Source organism: Corvus cornix, chromosome 24, assembly GCF_000738735.6.
Source record: "Corvus cornix cornix isolate S_Up_H32 chromosome 24, ASM73873v5, whole genome shotgun sequence".
Classification (NCBI taxonomy): domain Eukaryota; kingdom Metazoa; phylum Chordata; class Aves; order Passeriformes; family Corvidae; genus Corvus; species Corvus cornix.
Genome location: NC_046353.1, coordinates 6,334,457 through 6,355,815, shown reverse-complemented (window position 1 = coordinate 6,355,815; position 21,359 = coordinate 6,334,457). Strand labels below are relative to the sequence as shown.

At 48.0% G+C, this 21,359-nt stretch overlaps 1 protein-coding gene across 1 annotated transcript in view; it reads left to right on the top strand.

Annotated features, from left to right (window-relative positions):
- Positions 1-21,359, top strand: part of ARHGAP32 (Rho GTPase activating protein 32) — a 176,336-nt gene that overhangs the window by 81,725 nt on the left and 73,252 nt on the right. The window contains 3 exon segments of the mRNA XM_039565052.1: positions 16,285-16,422; positions 18,342-18,434; positions 19,918-20,040. Coding sequence (XP_039420986.1) covers positions 16,285-16,422; positions 18,342-18,434; positions 19,918-20,040 — 354 coding nt within the window.

The following is a 21,359-nucleotide window of genomic DNA, read 5'->3' as shown; positions in this document are numbered from 1 at the left end:
AGTGAGTCCCTCTCTGTGGGAGATGCAGGGCAGGGGCAGGTTCAGTGCAGTTACTGCCTGGGTTTGGGTGTTTTCCTGGGTTTAGGATAGCAGCTCTTTCCATGATTCACCTCAGCACCTGAGCATCCCGCTTATCAACGAGTACACACAGATGGGGTGAATCTGCAGTGTCCCTGCTCTGCTGCCTCAGCTCTGTGCTCAGAGTGGGCTGTTGGGAGCGCTGAGGAACACAAACACAGCATCCTTGATCCCGAGGAACAGAGCATCCTGCATCCTATGGAGCAGAGCATCCCACATCCTGGAGAGCAGAGCCTCTTGTTCTGTTCTGGAGATGGAGCCTGGCCAAGCTGAGCTCCAGCAGGGTTAATTCCAGCAGGGAATTCCCCTCTGTGGGCAGCTTTCATGTGTTCCTGTACGTGTTTATAAATGTGCTCTCGGGAGAGGGAAGGGAGGTTCCAAGTGGACATCTCTCAAATTTGCCAGTGTTTGGGAATTTTCCAGGACTGTTGTAACCCCCTGGAGCCAGTCTGGCACAAAAGCAGCACTTCCCAGGCCAGCAGCCCAGGCTGGCAAGCAGCACAGCAAACCCTGAGGGCGGGCACACGTCTGTGTCCAGCCACAGGCAGGGCAGTGCCTGGGAAATGGAGTTCCAGGGGACTGTAGGAAACTGGAATTTCAGTGTTTCGAGCACTCACATTTGGGACACATTTGCAGTGCTTAGTGGAGGGATGAGCCCGGGGTTATTCCCTGGCTGTTGCAGGTGAGGCTGGAGAACGTGGCAGTTTTCCTCTAGCTCCAGAGTACATCACTTCTGATCCTTCCCCCACCCTACTACACCTGCAGAGGTTCACAGGGTGCCTCAGGTATAAGTGTGTCCCAAAGCCTGCAGAATGTCCCTGTGCAGGAGGGAGCCTCAGGAGCAGCAGAGAGCTGGGATGGGGCAGGATGGAGGTGAGGCCTGTCCCCACTCCTCTGGCACCTCACTCCCACTCTCCAGTGCTTTGCAGGGATGTGTCTGAGGGTACAGATGGATTTCATCTGTGTGGGGACAGTGGGGGAAATTCTGAGCCTGGCAAAGGGAATTGCTCCTCTTGCAGGCCCAGCTCCTGAGAAATTCCCTTCCCTTCCCTTCCCTTCCCTTCCCTTCCCTTCCCTTCCCTTCCCTTCCCTTCCCTTCCCTTCCCTTCCCTTCCCTTCCCTTCCCTTCCCTTCCCTTCCCTTCCCTTCCCTTCCCTTCCCTTCCCTTCCCTTCCCTTCCCTTCCCTTCCCTTCCCTTCCCTTCCCTTCCCTTCCCTTCCCTTCCCTTCCCTTCCCTTCCCTTCCCTTCCCTTCCCTTCCCTTCCCTTCCCTTCCCTGTTTGACTGAACTCAAATGGAAACACTGGGAGTTGGCTTCATCCCTTTAAAGGATGGGCATAGAACCAGCCACCTTTGTCTTCCTTTCTTCCTTTTTCTTTTTCCTTTTATTTTTACCTTCTTTTCTTTCCCTTTTCCTCTTTTCCTTTCCCTTTTTCCTCATTCCCTTTTTTCTTTCTCCTTTTTCTCTTTCCCCTTTTTCTCTTTCCCCTTTTTCTCTTTCCCCTTTTCCCCCTGTCTGTCTTCACCTTTTCTTCTTTCCCCCTTTCCCTCTTTCCCTTTTCTCTTTTTCCTTTTTTCCTTACTTTTCCTGTATTTTTTTCTTCTTTTTTCTCTTTTTTTTTTCTCTTCTGTTTTAAAGTACTCTACCTGGCTAGCTCAAGCTTCTCCCTCCCCCAAGTGACCCTCTCCCATATTACTCCATGTCCCTGTCTCTCAGATCAATAGAAAGCTGAGAAGCTTGTGACATCTGGATCCAGTGACCAGGAAGGCATGGAAGGAACTGCACAGCTGAGCACCATTTCTGCCATGGAGATACCTCACCCCTGACATCCCATGGCCTCTCCCAGTGCCCAGGGGAAGATTCCATTCCATCACATGTTGGACACCAGCAGTGTCTGCGTGGATTTGGCTCCACATGAGAATGGAATGGGAGGTGTGAAATAGCTCATGGAATGATGGTGCAGTGGGGACAGATTTTGGCAGGACGCAGCTGCATCAGGCCAAAAATATTGAAGGAGGGAGGAAAAAAGCCTGAAAACCAAATTTGGCTTTCCTCACCCTTTGGATGTGCTTCCAGCACTGGTGTTCAGCCACTGCAGCAGCCTGAGCAATATCCTGGATTGCTCAGATGGACACAGGGAATTCTGTCAGTGAGGCTGCATCCACAGAAATGTGGAAGCTTTCAAACAGCTGTGCTTTGTTGCAGAAGCAGATAGCAGAGAGTGAGGGTGTTGCCGTCCTGGCAGCTTTGGATTCCAGACTTAGAGAAATAAGTTAAACCCATGGGTTTGGGGTTCAGTGCTGGGCCTTGCCCAGTTTGGGCTGTGCAGACCCACCCTGTGTGCTGGGGCCCATCAGTGGCATTTACTGTGTCATTTCCCTCTGGAGCAGGCAGCAAAGCAAAGCTTTTGAACGGCAGATATTTCAAACATCCATCTCAGCCTTGGCTGGGTTTGGCAGGACACAGCTACTTACACTGAGGGAATTCTACCCCACTCTTTCCCATCTGTAAGTATCATTTTAGTGGTGTAAAGAGAATTACACCACTTACATAAGCTTGATGCTTATTTTGCAAAACCTTCTCAGATAAGGTTTGAAAAAGCATTCTCTGGGAGGTGTATTTGTGCTGCAAGTCAGCTTGTGAAATCCAGGCTTTGTGCAAGGTTTGGAGGGGGGGTTAAGTCTCTGCTTAGCTTCTCTTCTGCTTAAAAACCTCAAAAAATTAATCCAGTTTATTAGCTCTTAAGGAGCAGTGGGAATATATAGAGAGCTGTTTCAGAAAAGAGGAGAGGTAGGATTCTTCTTTTGATTCCTGTGGAAAAATTTAAACATGAAAACTAGGAAATGACAAAGGGAGGGAATTAAATCCTGTTGGGAAGAGCCAATGATAGGAGGGTTTGGTTTAGTTTGGTTTTTTTTCAGCAGTGCAGGTGGATTTTCCTTTCTTTTCCAAGGAAGATTGCACTGAACTTGCATTTCTAGAAGATGGCTATTTCAGGACTGCTGTGAAAAGAGTGATGTTGTTAAAATAAAAGGGTCAAGTCCTGAAACGATGATGTGAGGACTGAACCCTCTGAACCTGGAGACAGTAACTGATAATCCCTGTGGTCCCTGAAGGAGCACAGGGGGTGCCTGAGACCTGTAGGAATTCATACTGTACCTGGTGCTGTGAAGGTCCTTGGACAATGTTTGCAATCCTTGCAAGTTTCCACTGGGATAAGCAAAGAATTTACATGGTCTGAACCACATTTAAAAGGGGTTACCTGGTGTATGGAGAATAAATCAGCACAAGTCAGAGCCTGCAGAAAGGCTGGGATGGGCTAATCCAGGCAGCTTGTAAGGAAGGCTGGAAATGTGCCTTTTGGATGTTTTGGGGTTTGTCTGTGTGACATTACAGCACCTCCCTGTGTACTTACTTCAATATTACGACAGAAGAATGCCCAGTCTCAGCTTTTGTTCTGAAAAATAAAAGAAACTTGTAAATACTGTTTACAGTGTGAAATTCGTGGTGTTTGAACACCTCAAGCATAATTTTTGGTGACATTTTGAGTGGCAGGGAGAGAACAAGGACTGGCTGTGGAGATGTTCACGTAACCTCCAGCCATTCCCAAGGCTTCTGCTGCTCATGTCCATGCTCACAGGTGGATTGTTGGGGCAGGGCTGACAGGCCCTGCTGAGCAGGGATGTCAGACTGCACGGGCACGAGCCGGGGCTGGCACAGTCTTGGGGATCAAACACAGGCTGACTGCTGTGATGCCAGCCCAGCCACAGCACCTTTCCTGCTCCCGCTTTCCAGGGATAGTGCCAACAAAGGAAGCCTTTTTCTGCTCCAGCACTGGCACGTTTCTAAGGCTGTTCCCAGAGCAGGTATTCTCGTGGTCCAATGGTTTTCTCCATTTTCCTGCTCCCATTTTCAGGCTGGCAGGAGCTGGGCCATTCCTGTGGCACGGGATGCCCAGTGCCGTGCCCTGTTCTGTTCCTGGTTCCAGCAGTGCTGCTGTCTGGGCTGTGTTTGCTCTGATGGATGGAATCAGGTCTCTGATGCACAGAGGAAGACACTGCCCCAAACCTCAGCTGCTTGTCCCAGCTCTGCCCTGCGGGAGATTCGAGCTGGGCACCTTCTGTTTGAAGAGCAGGATTTGCCCAGCTCTGAAGGCATCCCCATCCCACATTCCCTGTACAATAATGAGTGCCTGAAGGGCACAGGAGGGAATACCAGGAAAAACAGGCTCCAAGGAGGAAGAGCAGGCAGGACTCCCCACCCCGGGTGATTTGTGGGGAGGGGAGAGTGGAAGATACTTCCCACAGGGGCGATGTCTTAGTCAGAGGAGCAATGTCTCAAGTGTGGTTTGCTGCTTCTGGCTGCCTGAAATGGTCCAGGCTGAAACCACAAATTGCTTGCAGGAGGATTTTTGAGTCAAACATTCAAAGTATGGCTGGGTTTTTTGTCTTGAAGGCTTGTTCTTTATTAATAGTTTCTGATTGAGCTCAAACACCTGGAGAACAGGAACTGAGTAAGTGCTACTTTGCTCCTGTGAAAAGCTCTTTAAACAGATGACTAAAGGACAGATTCTAACGCACGGATATTCTTCTGTGTGCTTTATATACTTTCAGAAAGACAGAGAGGGGAAAGCTCTCACATGTTTGTTAAAGGGATGTATCTGTGTGGAGCATCCAGGTGGATCCTACCCAGTGCAAAATCTGTCTTCAGAAATGGCTCCTTCTCCATGTTTGTATACAATTTTCTGCCTTGATTTAGGATTTTGCTAAACAAAACAAAAGCAATTAGTAGGTGCTTTTATTAAACAGTAAATTTTCACATGATGCAGCCCCCTGTGTGTCCTCACCCCGTGGTCAGGGCCAGCCTGTGTGTGCTCAGCAGGGCTTACAAAAGCTGCTCTGCTTTCAGATGTATTAAAATGCTGGTCACCATCACGACCTTTCCCCTGCCTTGTTTTCTGTTCTTCTTTTCTGCCTCTTGGCACCACTTGCCTGAAGATGACTGGAGAAATGAAACTTCCACTGACAGGTTGCCCACGAATTTGGTGCCTCATGTGTGCAGGTGTTTGGAAATGGAATCATGGAGAGTTTGAGTTGGAAAAGAACTTAAAGCCCACCCAGTTTCACCCCCTGCCATGGGCAGGGACACCTTCCACTATTCCAGGTTGCTCCAAGGCCCGTCCAGCCTGGCCTATCCAGGGATGGGGCAGCCACAGCTTCTCAGGGTAACAAATCCTGGGTATTTTATAAATCCACGAAACCTTCTGAAAACCTGCCCATTCTGGCTTGGATATTTCTACCCCATCCTTCCAGATGTGCACACGTGTTGAAACCTCTGTCCTAAACTTTTCTCGGGCATTGAGGGCTGTTTCACATTAGGCAAAAGAAAGCAGCAGAATTCCTTGTTTCCACCCTGCTAATCCATCATTCCACGTGCTGTGCTCCGGTGGATCTGAGGTCACACACTCCATGCCTCCTGCTCCCAGCAGCAGTAAATAAAAATGAAGTGACAGTGGGAATGAGAATTAATCAAGAATGCCTGAAGCTGGCAGGCAGCCTGCAGGGTGCTGCTGGGCTGTGCTCAGACCTCAGGAGATCCCAGAGCCAGGGTGGAGGGGCTTTGAAACACCTGGCTCTGTTCCAGGGTTTGGGAAAGTGAATTGGCATCTGTAGGGGTTGAATTGCATCTGAACTGCATAATTAATGTTTATTACTCTGTAGCTGGCATGATAACACTGGAGGACAAATTCACTGAGTAATTGGGGTAATAGGTATTAAGGACAAGGGTTTGAGTGGCCGGTGTTTGGAGTTTTCCAGCAGAACTGGGTAGGGCAGCACTCACATCCAGCAGGATTAACACTGGGGTGTGCTGTGCCCTGTTTTAAAAGCAGATTCACCATACCCTTAGCTCAGCCTGGGGTTTTGCCCTGTGATCCTTAATTCACACACAGAATCATGGAGTCACTGAGGTTGGAAAAGCCCTCCCAAACCATCGAGTCTGCTCTGTGACTGATCCCCACCTTGTCACCAGCCCAGAGCACTGAATGCCATGTCCAGGTGTTCCTTGGGCACTCCAGGAACCTCCCTGGCCAGCCCCTTCCAATGCCTGACCATTCTTTCCAGGAAGAAGTCCCTCCTGGTGTCCAACCTGACCCTCCCCTGGCACAGCTGGAGGCCGTTTCCTCTTGTCCTGTTGTGACATGTCACCATGGAAGTGGCAGTTTTGAGGCAAAAGGGATTTTTGTCCCCTCCAGGAGCTGCACTGCACTGTCCCAGCTGCATCTGTGTGTCCTGGGGCTCTGGGATTCCCTGGCCCTGCTGGTGGGACTGGTCCTTCAGCCCCAGCCAGGGGCAGTTTCACTGCTCTGCTGTGTCCATCCATCCACTGGTAACGAGACATCAAAAATTACTGTCGCCCTTAAACTTTGGTCTTTAACTGCTCCATTCATGGCTCTCTTTGGATTTTTTTTTCTCTATTTAATTATTTAAATGTGTATTGTGACAGAAATGGGGTCAGCTCTTTCTCTTCTTAACTCTGGATGCATGAGACGCAGAAGCAGTGTTGTAGCTATGTGTGGATTTTGAATGGAATAATTCTTTATATAAAAACTGTCGTGGAGCTGTTGGTGCTAAAGCACATTTTTTCAGCAGGTGCAAATGTAGGTGCAGTTCAAGGTGTCCCCTCAACGTGCCAGGGACAGAGGCTTTCTGTGCTCAAACTCCAGTGGGGAAATGCTCTGGGGAATTTATTTGAGGGTGGGTTTTTCTGGGGAAAGGGGGTATCTGGAAATAACCTCCTGAAGGCAAGAGCCTCCCAGCTCCTCAGACCTGCCTGAGGCTGAGCTGCTGGGTGGTTCTTGGTCAGAGGGAATGTGAGTGATACAACTTCAGATGGTTTTCCCTGGTGGAAACCCCCAGCTGAAGGAAACGGCCAGTCCGTGCTCTAGGGAAGGATGATGAGCGAGAGGGAAGGTTATTTGTCAGGATAAAGTGCAGTATCACATGAAAGTGCTGTCCTGAAAGGGTGTCTGTGAGCAGCAGAGGCTCTCACAGCTCCATAATAGTCTGTTAATGTCGTGGCCTTTGGGCGTTTTGCCTTCAGACAGAAAACAAGCAAGAATTAGAGATCTCTGCTTGTCCCCAGACTGTGCTCTGGGCTCTGGCACTGAGGATCACTGCAGAAATCCTTGGGGACAGGACTGTGGTTTCTCCCTGTGAGTGATGGATCTTGGCAGGGCTCCTGATCCTCATGTGGTGCTTTGGAGACAAGGCTGGGCCCAGCCACAAATGGAAGGGGACACTTGGGTTGTTCTGACGAGACACCGAGTCCTCCCCACAACTGAGCAAGTGCAGATGCTTTGCAGAGGAGCCCTTTGCCTTCAATTTACTTGTTTTACAACTTTTCCAAGAGCAGGGCTTGGTTCAAATCCAGAATGAGGGGAGGACTGTGGTGGATATTCTGTTTTTCTTTCCTTCCTTGATGTTTATTCCTTGTGGGGAGGTTTGCCATGCGCACATTTTTAGTACCTGTTTACGTGGGGAAGGTGACACTGTTAGGACAAATCGCCTCAAACAGTTTCATCCAGTCCCACCCTCTGCAAGGCTGCAAAGCTGCTCTGCTCAGCAGGTGATGCTGGGTGTCAGGTGGCTGAGGAAGCAGCAGGAGACAGCCCAGGTGTGCAGTTGGGATGCTCAGCCTCAGGGTAGGTGACAGTCACGGACCTTGGAACAACATCTGCCCTTCCAAATAGCAGATTCACTGAACAAAAAACGCAGGGCAGGCAGGTCAGGAAAGGATGGTTTCAAAAAGGCTCTGTCCAGGCACAGAAACCACATCAAAATAAACAGTGTGTGTGTAAAGGCAGGATCATCGAGTGGGTGGAAAAGACCTCCAAAATCATGGAGTTTAACCTTTGCCACAGCACTGCCAACCCACCACCAATCCATGTCCCCAAGTGCCACATCAACATGGATTTTTTTAACTCTTCCAGGGAATGTGACTCCACCCACCACTGCTCTGGGCAGCCTCTGCCAGGGTTTGACAACCTTTTCCATTAAAAAAAATTTTAACTTAATATCCAACCTAACCCTCCTTAGGGCATCTTGTCCTAAAGGTACTTCAGTGGTAAATCAAATATGCATCATTTTCACTGTTTGTAGCAAATATTTACTGGCACAGAGCCAAGTGGCAAAGTACAAAATCCCAGCAGTTTCCCAAAGTTCTCTCCTACCAGTTATTCTGAGTGCACGTGGATTATTAAACTGATACTCTGAAGATAATTTGTAATTGAGTTGTTTGGGTATAAGAAGGCTGAGAGTGCCACTGTTGCACTCAGTAGCTAGAGGTGCTTTGCCCAACTGGATGTTACATTAAAAATAGGTTTTGTTTAGAGGAGTCAGTCACAGAATTCTCAGGGGGAACCTGATTTGAGCTTGTTCCTTAAATTCCTGGGGCTTTCCCAGAGTTACAGAGCAGGTTTGGGCCCCAAGTTTGTTAAAATCCACAGAGCAGGTGTTGTCACTCTGAGTTGTGTCACACTGAGGATGTGCCACAGGCTGGGGGACGGAGGCATCAGAAATAAACACAGACTGTATTTTCCAAGACTGTAGAGCAGGTTTGCCACCAAGGGCTCAGGTTTTGACAGATTAGGAAGGACTTTCTGTTTCCAAATAGTGCATTTTTAACTCATCCGTGGGTTTAAAACTGTGCCTTTATTTCAAACGTGGTTTACACTTTTAAAAGTCCCCGTCAGGGATATAAGGCAGTGAAGATGGTCTGTCTTAAATATTTCATCTCCTGGGTCTTGGCACCACTTTTCACTCTTTCTTCTTAAAACTGATGGCTGCAGCTGCCAGAAAAGCAGCTGATTTCTCCATTTTGGTTCCATCTTTGTTCACAAAACCTCCCCAAGGCTGCGTCTGTTTCTTGTGCTTTCTAAATAATGTTTCACCCTTCCAACCTCTGTCCTTGAGGCTTGATCAGGTACATCTCTAACACCCCTGCTTGCCAGTGTTTTCCCTGGAAATACTCATGGTTTTTACCTATAACCTTGCCCAGAGGCATTTCTTACCCTGTTAGTGATGTTTTCCAAACACTGGGAGTGTTGCTTCGTTCCGGGGTGTCAGGATGAGCGGGGCGGGAAGGGAGCAGAGTCAGACACAGCAGCGTTTCATTATTGCCGTGCTCCTGAGTGACTCTTGTTCGTAAATGAGGTGAAGGATGTCTGGTCTGTGGCATAGCAGCCCTGACAGGATCATGGGGGGTTTTCAAATAAAGTTTTTTGGGTTTGGACCTACAAAAAGCCTCTTTTCTCCTTTGTAGTTTGTTTTTACAAAAATGTGCTTCTGTGCTCTGGCCAACTGTATATATATATACACACAAGTCAGCTGTTTGCTTCCATAATCTGCCTGAGAAATGAGACTTAAGAAAATGGAGATCTCTATCTGCCAAAGCTGCTGATGCTGTAGGTGAGCTCAGGCAAGGAATTTGGAAAGTTCTTGTAAATAGGAAAAAAGGGGGATATGGCTTCCCACTGCCAGAATGAAGGATTAGATGGGATATTGGGCAGGAATTGTTCCCTGGGAGGGTGGGCAGGCCCTGGCACAGGGTGCCCAGAGCAGCTGTGGCTGCCCCTGGATCCCTGGCAGTGCCCAAGGCCAGGTTGGACAGGGCTTGGAGCAGCCTGGGACAGTGGGAGGTGTCCCTGCCCATGGCAGGGGGGGACTGGATGGGCTTTAAGGTTCCTCCCAACCCAAGCCATCCTGGGATTCTGTGATTTTCTTTTATTTTGTTTTAATAACCTCAGGCAAGAAATTTTCAAAGGTTTTTTTGTTTGTTTTGCTCTAAAGGCCATTGGTGGCTACAGGCTCTGACGGATCTGTGTTTCTCTCTGCGGTGAGGTGCAGAGCAGTTTATGGCACGTTTGGGCTGTGGGGTAAGGAGGGAGCTGTATTTAATGCCTGCAGTGTCCATGCATCCATTTTTAGCTGTACATACACCCCCTCACTGCCCTGCTGCCTGGAGGGTGGTGGAATTTCAGCTCCCTGAGCTGTGCTCTGTGGCTCTGAAGGGTTTCATTTGTGGCTCCTAGCTCTTGTTGTGTCACGACTGTGATTTTCTGAAGTGCAGAAAAGCAGCCCCCCACGCTGTGCCCACCCTCCCCTCACCCCTGACCTGCTGCTCCATGGTGGAATTCTGCTAAAGAGATGATGGATATGGAAGTGTTTAAATTGCAGCCTGTCAGGAGAGCAGAGATGTCACTCACATGGTGATGGCTGTCAGTCCTGGGTTGAGTTCAAGGTCTGCCAGGCTGCCATTCAGAAATGGGCTGGTTCTGGGAGGAAAAATGGCTCTTAGGGTTTCAGACACTCTGCTTGTGTTGGGTTGTCTTGCTGGGCTCTTACTCCTGTGTACCTGTACAAAAGCACTCACCCTCAAAGCCTGAGCCAAGTGTTTACTCTTGGCAAAGCTCCTCTGAGGGACACAGGAGCCACTGGAGCTCATGGCCTGTGTCACCTTCTCCCCCAGAGAGCCACACACACCTGAGGGGGTGATTTCCCAAACAGGGCAGACAGGGATGACACTGCTGTCACTCAGACCCAGCCCTGTGTCCCCACGTGTGCTTTGGGGGCTCCTATGTGTAAATGGAATCCAGCAGCACAAGGAAGTCTAATTTTTAGGGGAGAAAATCTGCAGTGGTTTCCATTAATACCTCTTTTTTTCCTAGTGACTGCAATTAATTGATAATAAACTGATAATTAATGCTGAGAGATTAATTTCTGCTGGGGAATAAGGCTAATAAGGGTTCACCACATAAATATACCAAATTTTCTCCTCTGCCTTGTGCTCTGTCCATTTGTATATTGCCTCCATCTTGTGCTCGTTCCTCCCTTGTCTCCATGTCCTGTGATTCCAGGTGGAGTGCTGAAGTTTTAGCATTTCATTCAGAAATAAAGTACTTTTATGTTGCCTTAGTGCAAACTCGCTTTGAGTTTTAAAGATTTATAATTTTCTTCTAGTTAAATAACACACTAGAAGTCATGGAATCACTTTGGTAAACAGATCTAAGTGTAGATAAAGTGACCTAAGGCACCAGCTAAAAACACTTCCTGGGTGAAGTCCCTGGGATGGATTTTATCCATCTTGCTTTCTGTTTTGACTAAATCTCTAAACCATTTTCCACTGTGACTTGAAACAGGAAAGGGCTGAAGGGTCAGGCTGGAATAACATACAGAGCCCGAGCCCCAGACAGCTGTAAGAGTCACCCATGGCAGAGTTAACCTCTCCTGCTGGATGCTGCTGCTTTTCCAGCTATTTAATCCGTGGTGTTTTCTTACTGAAGGGTCAAACTGAAGTGACTTTTGCCTCATACTTTCATCTCATTTTCTGCTGTCGCTCTCCATGTGGGCTGCAAGGTTCAGGAGAGCATCCATGTGTTCTCTCTGAGGAAATAAGCATTTGAACCAGAAGAGAAAGGTCTATCCCTGTCTTAAAATAAATAAATCCTAAGTGCTGTAGAGCAAACCTAGTCGGACTGTGGGACAGGAAGGTTGTGTGTGCCAGAACTCAGTGGCAGCCTGGCTGGCTTGGACAGGGATTGGTGGGCAGGATGGGGTGCTGTCTGCTGACATGGAGACAGATCCAGCTGCAAACAGAAGTTTTTTTTACATAGCAAGGAGATCTGTAAATCTTTAATAAAAAAATTCAGCATGTCAGTTTTGTGAATGGATGGTACCACAAATCCTGGCAGCAGCTGGACCTCTCTTGCAGGCTGGGTGCTCTGAGTGCTGCCCAGGGCACAGCAGGAAGAGTTACTGCTGCCAGGTGCCGAGTGGAAACAGTTAAACCCACAGACAAATACTCGTGTATGGAACTGGCCTGGATTTAGAGGAGCCCCACTTAGAAACGAGCACGGGTTTTGTACTGATAATTGAAGCATTTAAGAGATGGTGGAGCAAAGTGAGGTTCTGACTCTGGGAAGGAAAATGCAGGGAATGGTTTAAAGTCTCTTCCTCTCAGATTTGCAGTGGGTAATGTCTGTCTGTTGGTAATGAAGCCGCCCCAGAGCTGCAGGAATCGGGATGGGTTGGGAAGAGTGGGAATGGGAAGGGACACTGCTGCTCTTCCCAAGTGCCACAGGATTGAACTGAGCTTAAGGGAGTAGGAAATCACTCCAGGCTGTGGCTGCTCATCATCCTCCTCAGGCCATTTGATCGGCAGAGCTAAAAATACTCCTTGTGGAGCTGGCTCTGGATCCCTGTCCCTCCCCATCTCCTCCCGTGCCAAGTGAAGCCTGGGAGCGTCTCTGATCCGTGATCTCTCAGTGATGGTGCCACTGATGGAGGGTTCAAATCTCTGGCTCACTGGAAATTAAATCATCAGTTCAGTGATCTCCAGTCATTTCTTTAGCATGACATTTCTCCTTGCTTTGATAATCGGGAAAAAATCAGCAGCTCTGTGCAGAGGCTGAAATCTCACCAGGCTCTCGTCGTACATTCAATCCGACCCAGCGGAGTAAGGGAGAACAGATCAGGCTGGAAAAAGAGTAGGGATGAGACCAGATTTTCCATTCTGTGAGAAATTCCAGATTTGTCATGATGCTTTTCATTGTGAACATTTCTGTAAAAAGAAATTTCAAAAAATAGAGTGATTTTTTTCCAAGGGAACTTATTTTTAAGTCAGTGGTCAATTTTTCCTTTTAAATATCCTGAAACTATTTAATGGCATTTTTGAAATCTTCACTTGATACTTGATTTTTTATTTTAAAGAACTTTGTCACAGCCAGGTTTGTAATTGAAGGTCTGAATCTGGAAAATCACTTTGTGCTTAACTTCACCTCTTTCTTATGTCCCACTGAAGAGAATGTGATTTAAGCTCGTGGTTCTGTGAATCAGGACCATTAATAATTAAGGAAAAGTAATTATTGAATTAGAAAATGAGAGGCTGATCAAAAATTTATTTGAGCAACAGTTTATGGAAGTCATTGAAAATGTGAAGAAGACATTTTTGCCATATGGATGGTGAGTGCCTGAAGCACCAGGAATGTTGAGCTTTGCTATAAAACACAACTGACAACATGAGACCAACTTAACAGGCACTTACTTGTGTTTAATATTTTATTAATTCTCTAACTAAACTAAAAACTAAACTAAAAAAGAATCCTTTTGCCAAACCTTTCTGGCACTTGAGAATTTGCAGGAAATGGGGGCAGGATGTACAATTTTTGTATGGGTGTAGGGAAACCTTGGTAGTACTTCAGGTCTGGGATGAGGCCACTGTTGCTGCTGCTGCTTTGGCTGTGCCTCTCTGGGAGTCTGGCTGGGAGAATCCAGGCTTTGCTTTCCTGTGATTTGTGCTGGGGATCTGAGGGGAAGCACTAAATATTGTCCAGTTCCTTCCTCGATTGCTGCAGCAATTCCTTCCTGTGAAGTTAATTGCATCCCATGTAAATGTGGCTTAAAAATTTGTCACTCAGGGTCCCAATCTGCAAAATACTTTGCTTAATAGAACTTCAAGTCCAACCTAAAGCATGGGTGCTTTCTGAAATGAGTTATGGCAGGCTTAAAATGGTAGAATATTGGTAAATACTCCCCTTGGCGTTGGAATAACATTCTGCTGGGTGAAAATGTGTGTTATGGAATGTGCTGCTCTGTGCCAGCGCAGCCTGTGCGCGGTCACTCTGAGACGGGAATTGGCAGCCCTGTTGCAGAAGGTGGAGGGGCAGGTGGTGAGTTCTTCTGAGAGAAGTGACAGAACCTGGGGAACAGCTGAAGCTGTGCCAGGGCAGGGTCAGGCTGAGTACCAGGAAAGGTTCTACCCCAGAGGGTGCTGGGCACTGCCCAGGCTCCCCAGGGAATGGTCCCGGCCCCGAGGCTGCCAGAGCTCCAGGAGCGTTTGGACAGCTCTGCCAGGGGTGCCCAGGGTGGGGTTGTTGGGGTGTCTGTGCAGGGCCAGGGGTTGGACTGATGATCCTTGTGGGTCCGACTCAGGATATTCCATGATTCCATGAAATATCCTGTGATCCTTTCACACAAGAGCCTGACGTCCACAATCCCAGGCTGAGTGACCTGGGAATGGTAATGAGGTTCTGGCCTCCAGGCACCTGCACCATCCCTCTCCTGGAGCCTGGGCTGCTCTGGGACAGCTCAGGGATAGCTCAGGGAGAGCTCAGGGAGAGCTCAGGGATAGCTCTGCTGGTTGCTTAGCAGCTGCGAGCTGCAGTTCGGAGGTGCGGGAGCCGAGGATCCCGGTTCCCTTCCCGCGCTCCGGCTCTGCTGCCTGCCCTTGCTCCAGGAGCCTCCCGTGGGGCCAGAGACACTGCTGCTGGTGTGGGGTAAGCTGTCCCTGCTCATCCATCACCTTTTCCTGCTGTTGTCAGCCCCGTGACTGGCATGGTGTGGGACTGGCTCACCCGGCTGATCCTGCACACCCTGGCACAGCAGGGGCTGGCCCAGCTCTGCTTCCCGGGTGCATTTAACTCTTACTGCCCTCGTTCGTGGCAGCCAGACTGCACAGCTACAGGCCAGCCTTTGGAACTGAAATACAATGGAATGGTGACAGGTTTAGGATCGTTTTGTTGTTTGGGTGGTCACGCAGGAATGAAATGCCTGGTTCAGTGGTTTGGTGACAGAGGCAGGTCCAGGATCACAGGGATTTCTCAGGCTGCTCTTCCCTATGATGGTGACTAAACCTTGAAGGTCACACTGGCAGCTCAGTGACAGAGCAAGAATCCCTTAACTGCAAAAGATGGAGAAATGGGGAAGGCTTACAGCTCCCTGAACAGAATTAGCCTTGCACTCCTGGTTTTATTTTTCTCCTTTAGACAAAAACTGAAATGACATAATGTGGAAATTCCAAAGCATTTATCCTGTGTAGGTGCCTCTTTGTAGGATTGTGAAATATGGTGATTTCTCATGAGCTGAAAGCAGAGTTTATGGGCACAGTCACAGTGTGGAGTTGTCTTAAATCATTGGGACAGAATGTAGCTGGATTGGAGGGTTTATATCTGCAACTGCCTCACAGGCTTTGGATATTAACATAAAACTGATGCTTAGAACTTTGCTGATAAAGAAGTCAGTGTAGAGGAATTATGACTGAGAATTCAGAGTAGGTCATGCCTTTTGTATCCCAGGGGAGAGGGCACCTGGCAGAGCCCCACCAGCCATGCACAGCAGGTCACCATTTACAGCTCTGTTCCTGCTGTGTCTCCTCCTACACCCCATCCCCTGCTTTCTGCTCCACTTCCAGGCATCCCTGTGTCACTTCTAATCCTTGGCCCTGCCTCTGAGTGCCCATGTAACCTGGAGCAATCAAATTCCCTGATTCCTTCCACATCCCTGGCAGTGTCCAAGGCCAGGTTGGATGGGGCTTGGAGCAACCTGGGACAGTGGGAGGTGTCCCTGCCCATGGCAGGGGTGGCACTGGATGGGCTTTAAGTTCCCTTCCATCCGAAAGCACTCAGAGATCCTGTGATTAATGACTCTTCATAAAGCGCTTTGACCTGTAAACTGCTGCATTATTACAATGTTTTTTATTGATCATAATAGGCCATGGAGCATTTAAAAGTCATCATTAGATATTAAAAGCTTCACAAAGCAAATTATTCCATGCTGCCACGGTCCCTTCCTTGTCCCCTGGAGCCGTCTGTATCTTATCTATATTTTAATTGGGGAAATGATATGCACTCAAGAATAAATCTGCAGCTAGGGTTGTTCATCATGGATTGTTTTCTTCATTCAGCTGAAGGTTTGCCTGGGGCACCTGGCAGAAATCTTGCAAGCTTCAATCCTGCCTTCAGATCCCTGGGTTTATATGCTTCAATCTGTTTGGAATCTAATTTCACACTGTTTATACAACCACTTGGTGATTTACATTTGTGCAGGGACACCTTGTGTAGGAAAATGCTACAAAATCCTTGTAAGACAGGTGGAAGTTAAAGCTCTGGATGGGTCTCGTGATGCTGGGCCACATCCAAACCCATGGTTAAATAATTAAACCAGGACCACTAACAGCTGGTTTGAGCATGAATGGCTGCTGCAAATTAAAACATGAAAATGTTACCTGCAAATTAAAACATGAAGATCTTACTCAGGCACTTCGATCACTTTCAGGTGTTTCGAGGAGAAAGTGCTGTATGTGCTCAGATTTCCCTTTGCTAACCTGTGCTGTGAGGAGCTGCTGACAGTGTGGCTGTGTCTGTGTGTGCAGGGCAGGAGCTGGATCGTGAAGAGGAGCTATGAGGATTTCCGGGTGCTGGACAAACACCTCCACCTGTGCATCTATGACCGCCGCTTCTCCCAGCTGGCAGAGCTGCCCCGCTCCGATGCCCTGAAGGACAGCCCCGAGGTAACCCAGAGCACAGGCACCATGCAGGGGGTGGGGTTTGTCCAAGGAATGACCTCCAGGGGAGGTTCAGTTGGGTATCAGGGACAATGTCTTCCTGGAAAGGGCTGCCAAGCATTGGAAGGGGCTGCCCAGGGCACTGGCGGAGTCACCATCCCTGAAGTGTTCAAAAGTGTGTGGATGTGGCACGTGGGCACAGAGTTTAATGGTGGACTTAAAGATCTTTTCCAGCCTCAGCAATTCCATGTAGTTCTAGCACAGAGTGGTGTTAACGCAGCCTGGGTTACATTTGAAAATTGGCTACCGCGAATGAAGTCAGTGTTTTCCACGCCTAATGTCAGTGATTGAGGGGAAAATGTCCTGCAGGTTCAGACCAATTAATTATGCTTCTGAATCTGGATCAAGAAAGCAGCTGTCCTTTGATACTTTAAATGTGAATTTGGTTTTGTCTTTGGAAACTTTGTCCATGCTGTGGGTATTTCCTGGCTTAGTGTTACCAGCTCATCATTCCCAGGAAATCATGCTGTCTAAGGCTGCAGCACTGCAAGAGCAATCCCATTTGGAGAGCTAAACTTCCATTTTAAACTGAATGCTCCTGAAGTGTTTTTGAAGAGCATTTGCATTAGTGTGTTATTTAAATGGTCTTTAAAAAGCTCTTTTTCCTCAATGAGGTTTTTTTTTCCCAAAGAGATCCTTTTCGTTTCTTGGCTTACTGTCTTCACCTGGAGTACGATGAGCTGGAATTACCTCAGCTTCTCACTGCTGATAATTGAAATATCTATTCATGTCCAGAAAAAATCTCCTGGAAGGCAGCAGGTGCATCTTGGCTGCATCGTTTTGGAGGATGTGGACACTGGAATTAGTACCCCCTGGAATTTTACAGGGTGTTTGCCATGGAATATTAGGAGCCGATCATGCAGCCCCATCACTCAGCAGAGAGACTGATTTATCACTTGCTTTGGCTTCACACAGGGTATTTCTGAGGAGGATTTAGAGTTTAAATTCAGCAGAAGCAGCAATACTCAGGACAATTAATTCCTGGTTTATTTTTGATTATATTTTAGGCATTCCTATCTCTTGCATCCTAATTTGTACTACTGATTTAACTGGACTTTAGAGCTTGAGCCTGAAAATCTGCATTCTGTCCACAAGCACAGAGGAGGTGAAGATGCTGAACAACTCTGCTGCTCTGTGAAATGTAACTCTGCAGCTGTGGGGTGTCTCATCATATATTTTTTATTTTGAATTGGCCACATCGGAACAGATGGTTGAGGAGAACAATGTTTTAAACAGTCCTGCAGATTCTGGGCTACAATGCTGCTTTATACCAGTGTCACTGTGAGGCTTTGGAAAGACCTCAGTGGCTTCTCTGTAATAAAAACCAGTTTACTGCTACAGAAGGGACATTGCAAAGTGTATTTTTAAACCCCTCTTCTACTGCTTGAAATGTTACTCTTTGGCCAGGGGGTCAGTCTGAGTTGCCACATTCTTAAGGCTTTGCAAGAGCGTGGAAGTGGCAGGCAGGTGTTTGTTCACTGAGTGGTTCTCAGATGTGTTTGGTGGCCCTAAGACACACGAGTTGTTTGTATGTGAGGTCCATGATGAGGGGAAGGCTTTAGATTTAAGGTATCTTGACAAAGGAAGTTATGAAAATCTGCATGAATCTTACAAAATCATAATAATAACTATTACTTTCACAGAGAGCTGCTTCTTTACCCTTTTTTTTTTTGGTGTAACCATTATAACTCTGTGTGTAGCTTGCTGTTCTTTGAATGACAGAAATATATTCATTTGCAGAAGGGAATGTATTTCTGTGACTCTGGCCTGTGGCAGTGGGTAATTCCTGGTCTCCCTAAGCCTGCAGAAGGCTCTTCAGGGGAAGGTGCACTAACAGAACCACTGTGTGTGTGTTTGTGTCCCAGCTGGTCACCCAGATGCTGATGGCTTACCTGGCTCGGCTCTCCAACATCGCAGGCAACAAGATCAACTGTGGTCCTGCCCTCACATGGATGGAGGTACAGCACAAACCTGGGGTGTTCCTTGTCTCCTGCCCTTGGGAAAGCAGCAGGCACACACCTGCTCTTTCCAGGCCTGTTGATGTCCCTGAATTCTATCCTGGATGCTCTATTCCCCTGTTGCCAGCACGTGGAAGGTGTAGGACACACAGAATCAGATCCAGCATTAAGAGTGTGGGAGTTTTTTTTCTTGTTACCTGGGTTTTGTCTCTCAGAAGCATATTGTCCTGCTGATATCCACAAATAGAGGGAGGTGGCAGTCCCAGTGGGCTGCCTGGGAACGCCCAGTTCAGGGCTGAATCTCCCAGTAACGGGTTGCAGAAGGCTCACTTATTTCAAAGCTCACGTATTCCTGCTCTCCGTTTTGCCAAGGCAATGCTGCAAGTGTGGCACATCTCTAAATCTCAGCTGTCTCTGTTACGGTGTTTCCCTACTCTCTTGGGGTTTTTTAAATCGTTTTTCCCTGTGGTAGCTCCAAGCCCAGCAAATATTCCATGCCCCTGTTGGCTCCCCTGCAGACAGAGGCAGCCTTGTGCTTGCAGTGACACAGTTTGTGTGTTGTGAACTGCAGCTGCAGCTCTGCTTTCAGGTTTGATGGTCTTGGAGCCTTTAAACAATAGCCCTCACTGGGGAGGAGGGCAGAGAGGGCTGGGTGAGTGTCCAGCTGTCCCTGCTCAGGCTGGCTGCAGACGTGTGCCTTTCCATCACTGCACACCAGGAATAGAAACAGCTATTAATAGACTGTCGCAGCTCCTTTTTAAATGGTTCTGATAAGGATTGAGTGTGTTTTCCTGCAGTTTTCCCCACTGATATCCTTCTCACCCTGAAATCCTTTGGGATGAGAAAAATCTTGGAAAGCTGCAAAGGGAGGGAGGAAGTTGTAGAGAGAAATAAAATGTAGGAATTACAGCAACAGGGTGGGCCTGGAGATCACAGCAAACCCGCTGCACATGCAGTATAGAATAACCTTTGTGACTCACAGAGATTCCTACAGAATTTTACAGAGAAATCTGGGAGGTTTGAAAGTAGGCTGATGATTGCAGGGGGGGTGCATGTTTTCTTAAAAAGAAAATAAGTCGAAGGGTGGGAGAAAATGGAAAGCAGCACTAGTTTTTGGTTTGACAGCATTTCCCCCTTCCCTCAGTACCTCCAGCATTAATTCCACCTTGTAGAGGATTTTGGTAGCACATCTGTGTTGCCATGGAAAACCACCATGATCTGGTGTTACAGGGAGGTGCAGACCCTCACTGTGTGTCACTGTTTGTGCACAAAGCTGCACCAACCCAGCATTTCTCTTCTCAGTGGATGGGGACACCCGACCTTCTGGAACGCCCCCAGTGAGTTGTTCTGTCTGCGCTGTGCCCTCTCTCCTGGGGGCCTGGGCTGAGCTGTCTCGCTCAATCAAATTGAAGTCTCTGCACCACTAAAATGCCTCCTCACTTGTCCTCAGCTGCCTCACAGTCTCCTGTGCTCTTTGTTGCAGATTGATAACAAGGGGAATCACCTGCTGGTCCATGAGGAATCATCCATTAACGTCCCTGCTATTGCTGCTGCCCATGTCATTAAGAGATACATTGCTCAAGCAGCAGATGAACTGTCCTTTGAGGTAAATAAAACACTTGCATTCCTTGTTATCAGCTACAGATGAGTGTAATCTGTGTCTCTGGGCCTGTGTCCCCATCAGGAATATGTCCAGACACTTCCACAATGTTTTGTGAGGTGAAGCTTGGAAGATTGAGTTAAATATGTGGTCTGCAGTGATTTGGATATGGGCAGATGCTCAGTCATCTTTAAAATACAGCTTTGCTTGGCATTAGTATCTCCTGATTAACCAGCTCCTGCCAGCTCCTCTGGGCTGTCCCTGAGCCGAGTCCATGTGTTTTCTGTTCAGGATGACCGTCCCTGTGTGTGTGGACACAAGGTCATTTCTCCTTGCCCAGGTTACACCACCCATGTTCCTCTGAGCAAGTCCCTGTCTGTAACCATTTGTAAGAGCTTCTGCTCCCATGAGAAGTAAAGAACCAGACTGGCAAAGGATTGCTACTTAAAGGGCAGGTGATGAGCTAAAACTGCTCTGCAAATCCAGTGCAGGAGTTGCTATGGAGCAAATCCCTGAATCTCAGGATGGTTTGGCTTGGGAAGGACCTTAAAACCCATCCCACTCCACCTCCTGTCATGGGCAGGGACACCTTCCAGTAGCCCAGGTTGCTCCACATCCCATCCAAGATCTGGAAGATCAGACCCGGGAAGTTTTTGGCTGTCTGGAAGTTGTTTGTTTTGCCCAAAAAGCAGCAGTCTGGGCTCTGGTTGCCCTGTGCAATGGTACTGTTTCTATAAAACATGCGAAGGAAAACAGTGTCCTGAGGAGCTTTGTGATCCTTGGTGTGCAGCACGGGAAGGAAAAATAACTGTGATAGTCTGGTGCTGCCAGGGGTTTGTTCATGTTCCAGTCAAGGCAGTTATTAGTATACCCCAAAGAACTGTGTGACCAGAGGCACGTGTGGGCACGGCAGCTCTGAGCTGGAATCCAAGCAGCACAGGATCCAGGCTGGTTGTCAGCTCATGAGAGCACTAAAGTGACACTCCCTGCTTGTAAATCTTGCTCTGTGCAGAGGGGAAACTGAGGCACGTGTGGTTTTCAAGGGTGTGCAGTGAGACACCTCAACAGAACTGACATGGAACAGGATCAGGGGTTTTACAATGCTGGGTCCTGTTCCCTAATCCAAATGATCTCTTTATGTTTACTGTTCTTCATTTCTGAAAGGCAGTTGCACAAACAGCTGACTGGGGTTTGCTCCCCAGTTCTGAGGAACATCCTCAGTGTCTCTGCTCCTGTGGTGGCAGCAGTTTCCTTCATGGACAATTGCTTTGCTCTTGGTTCACTGTTTCCTGGAGCAAATCACTTCCCCACATCTCACTCATCCC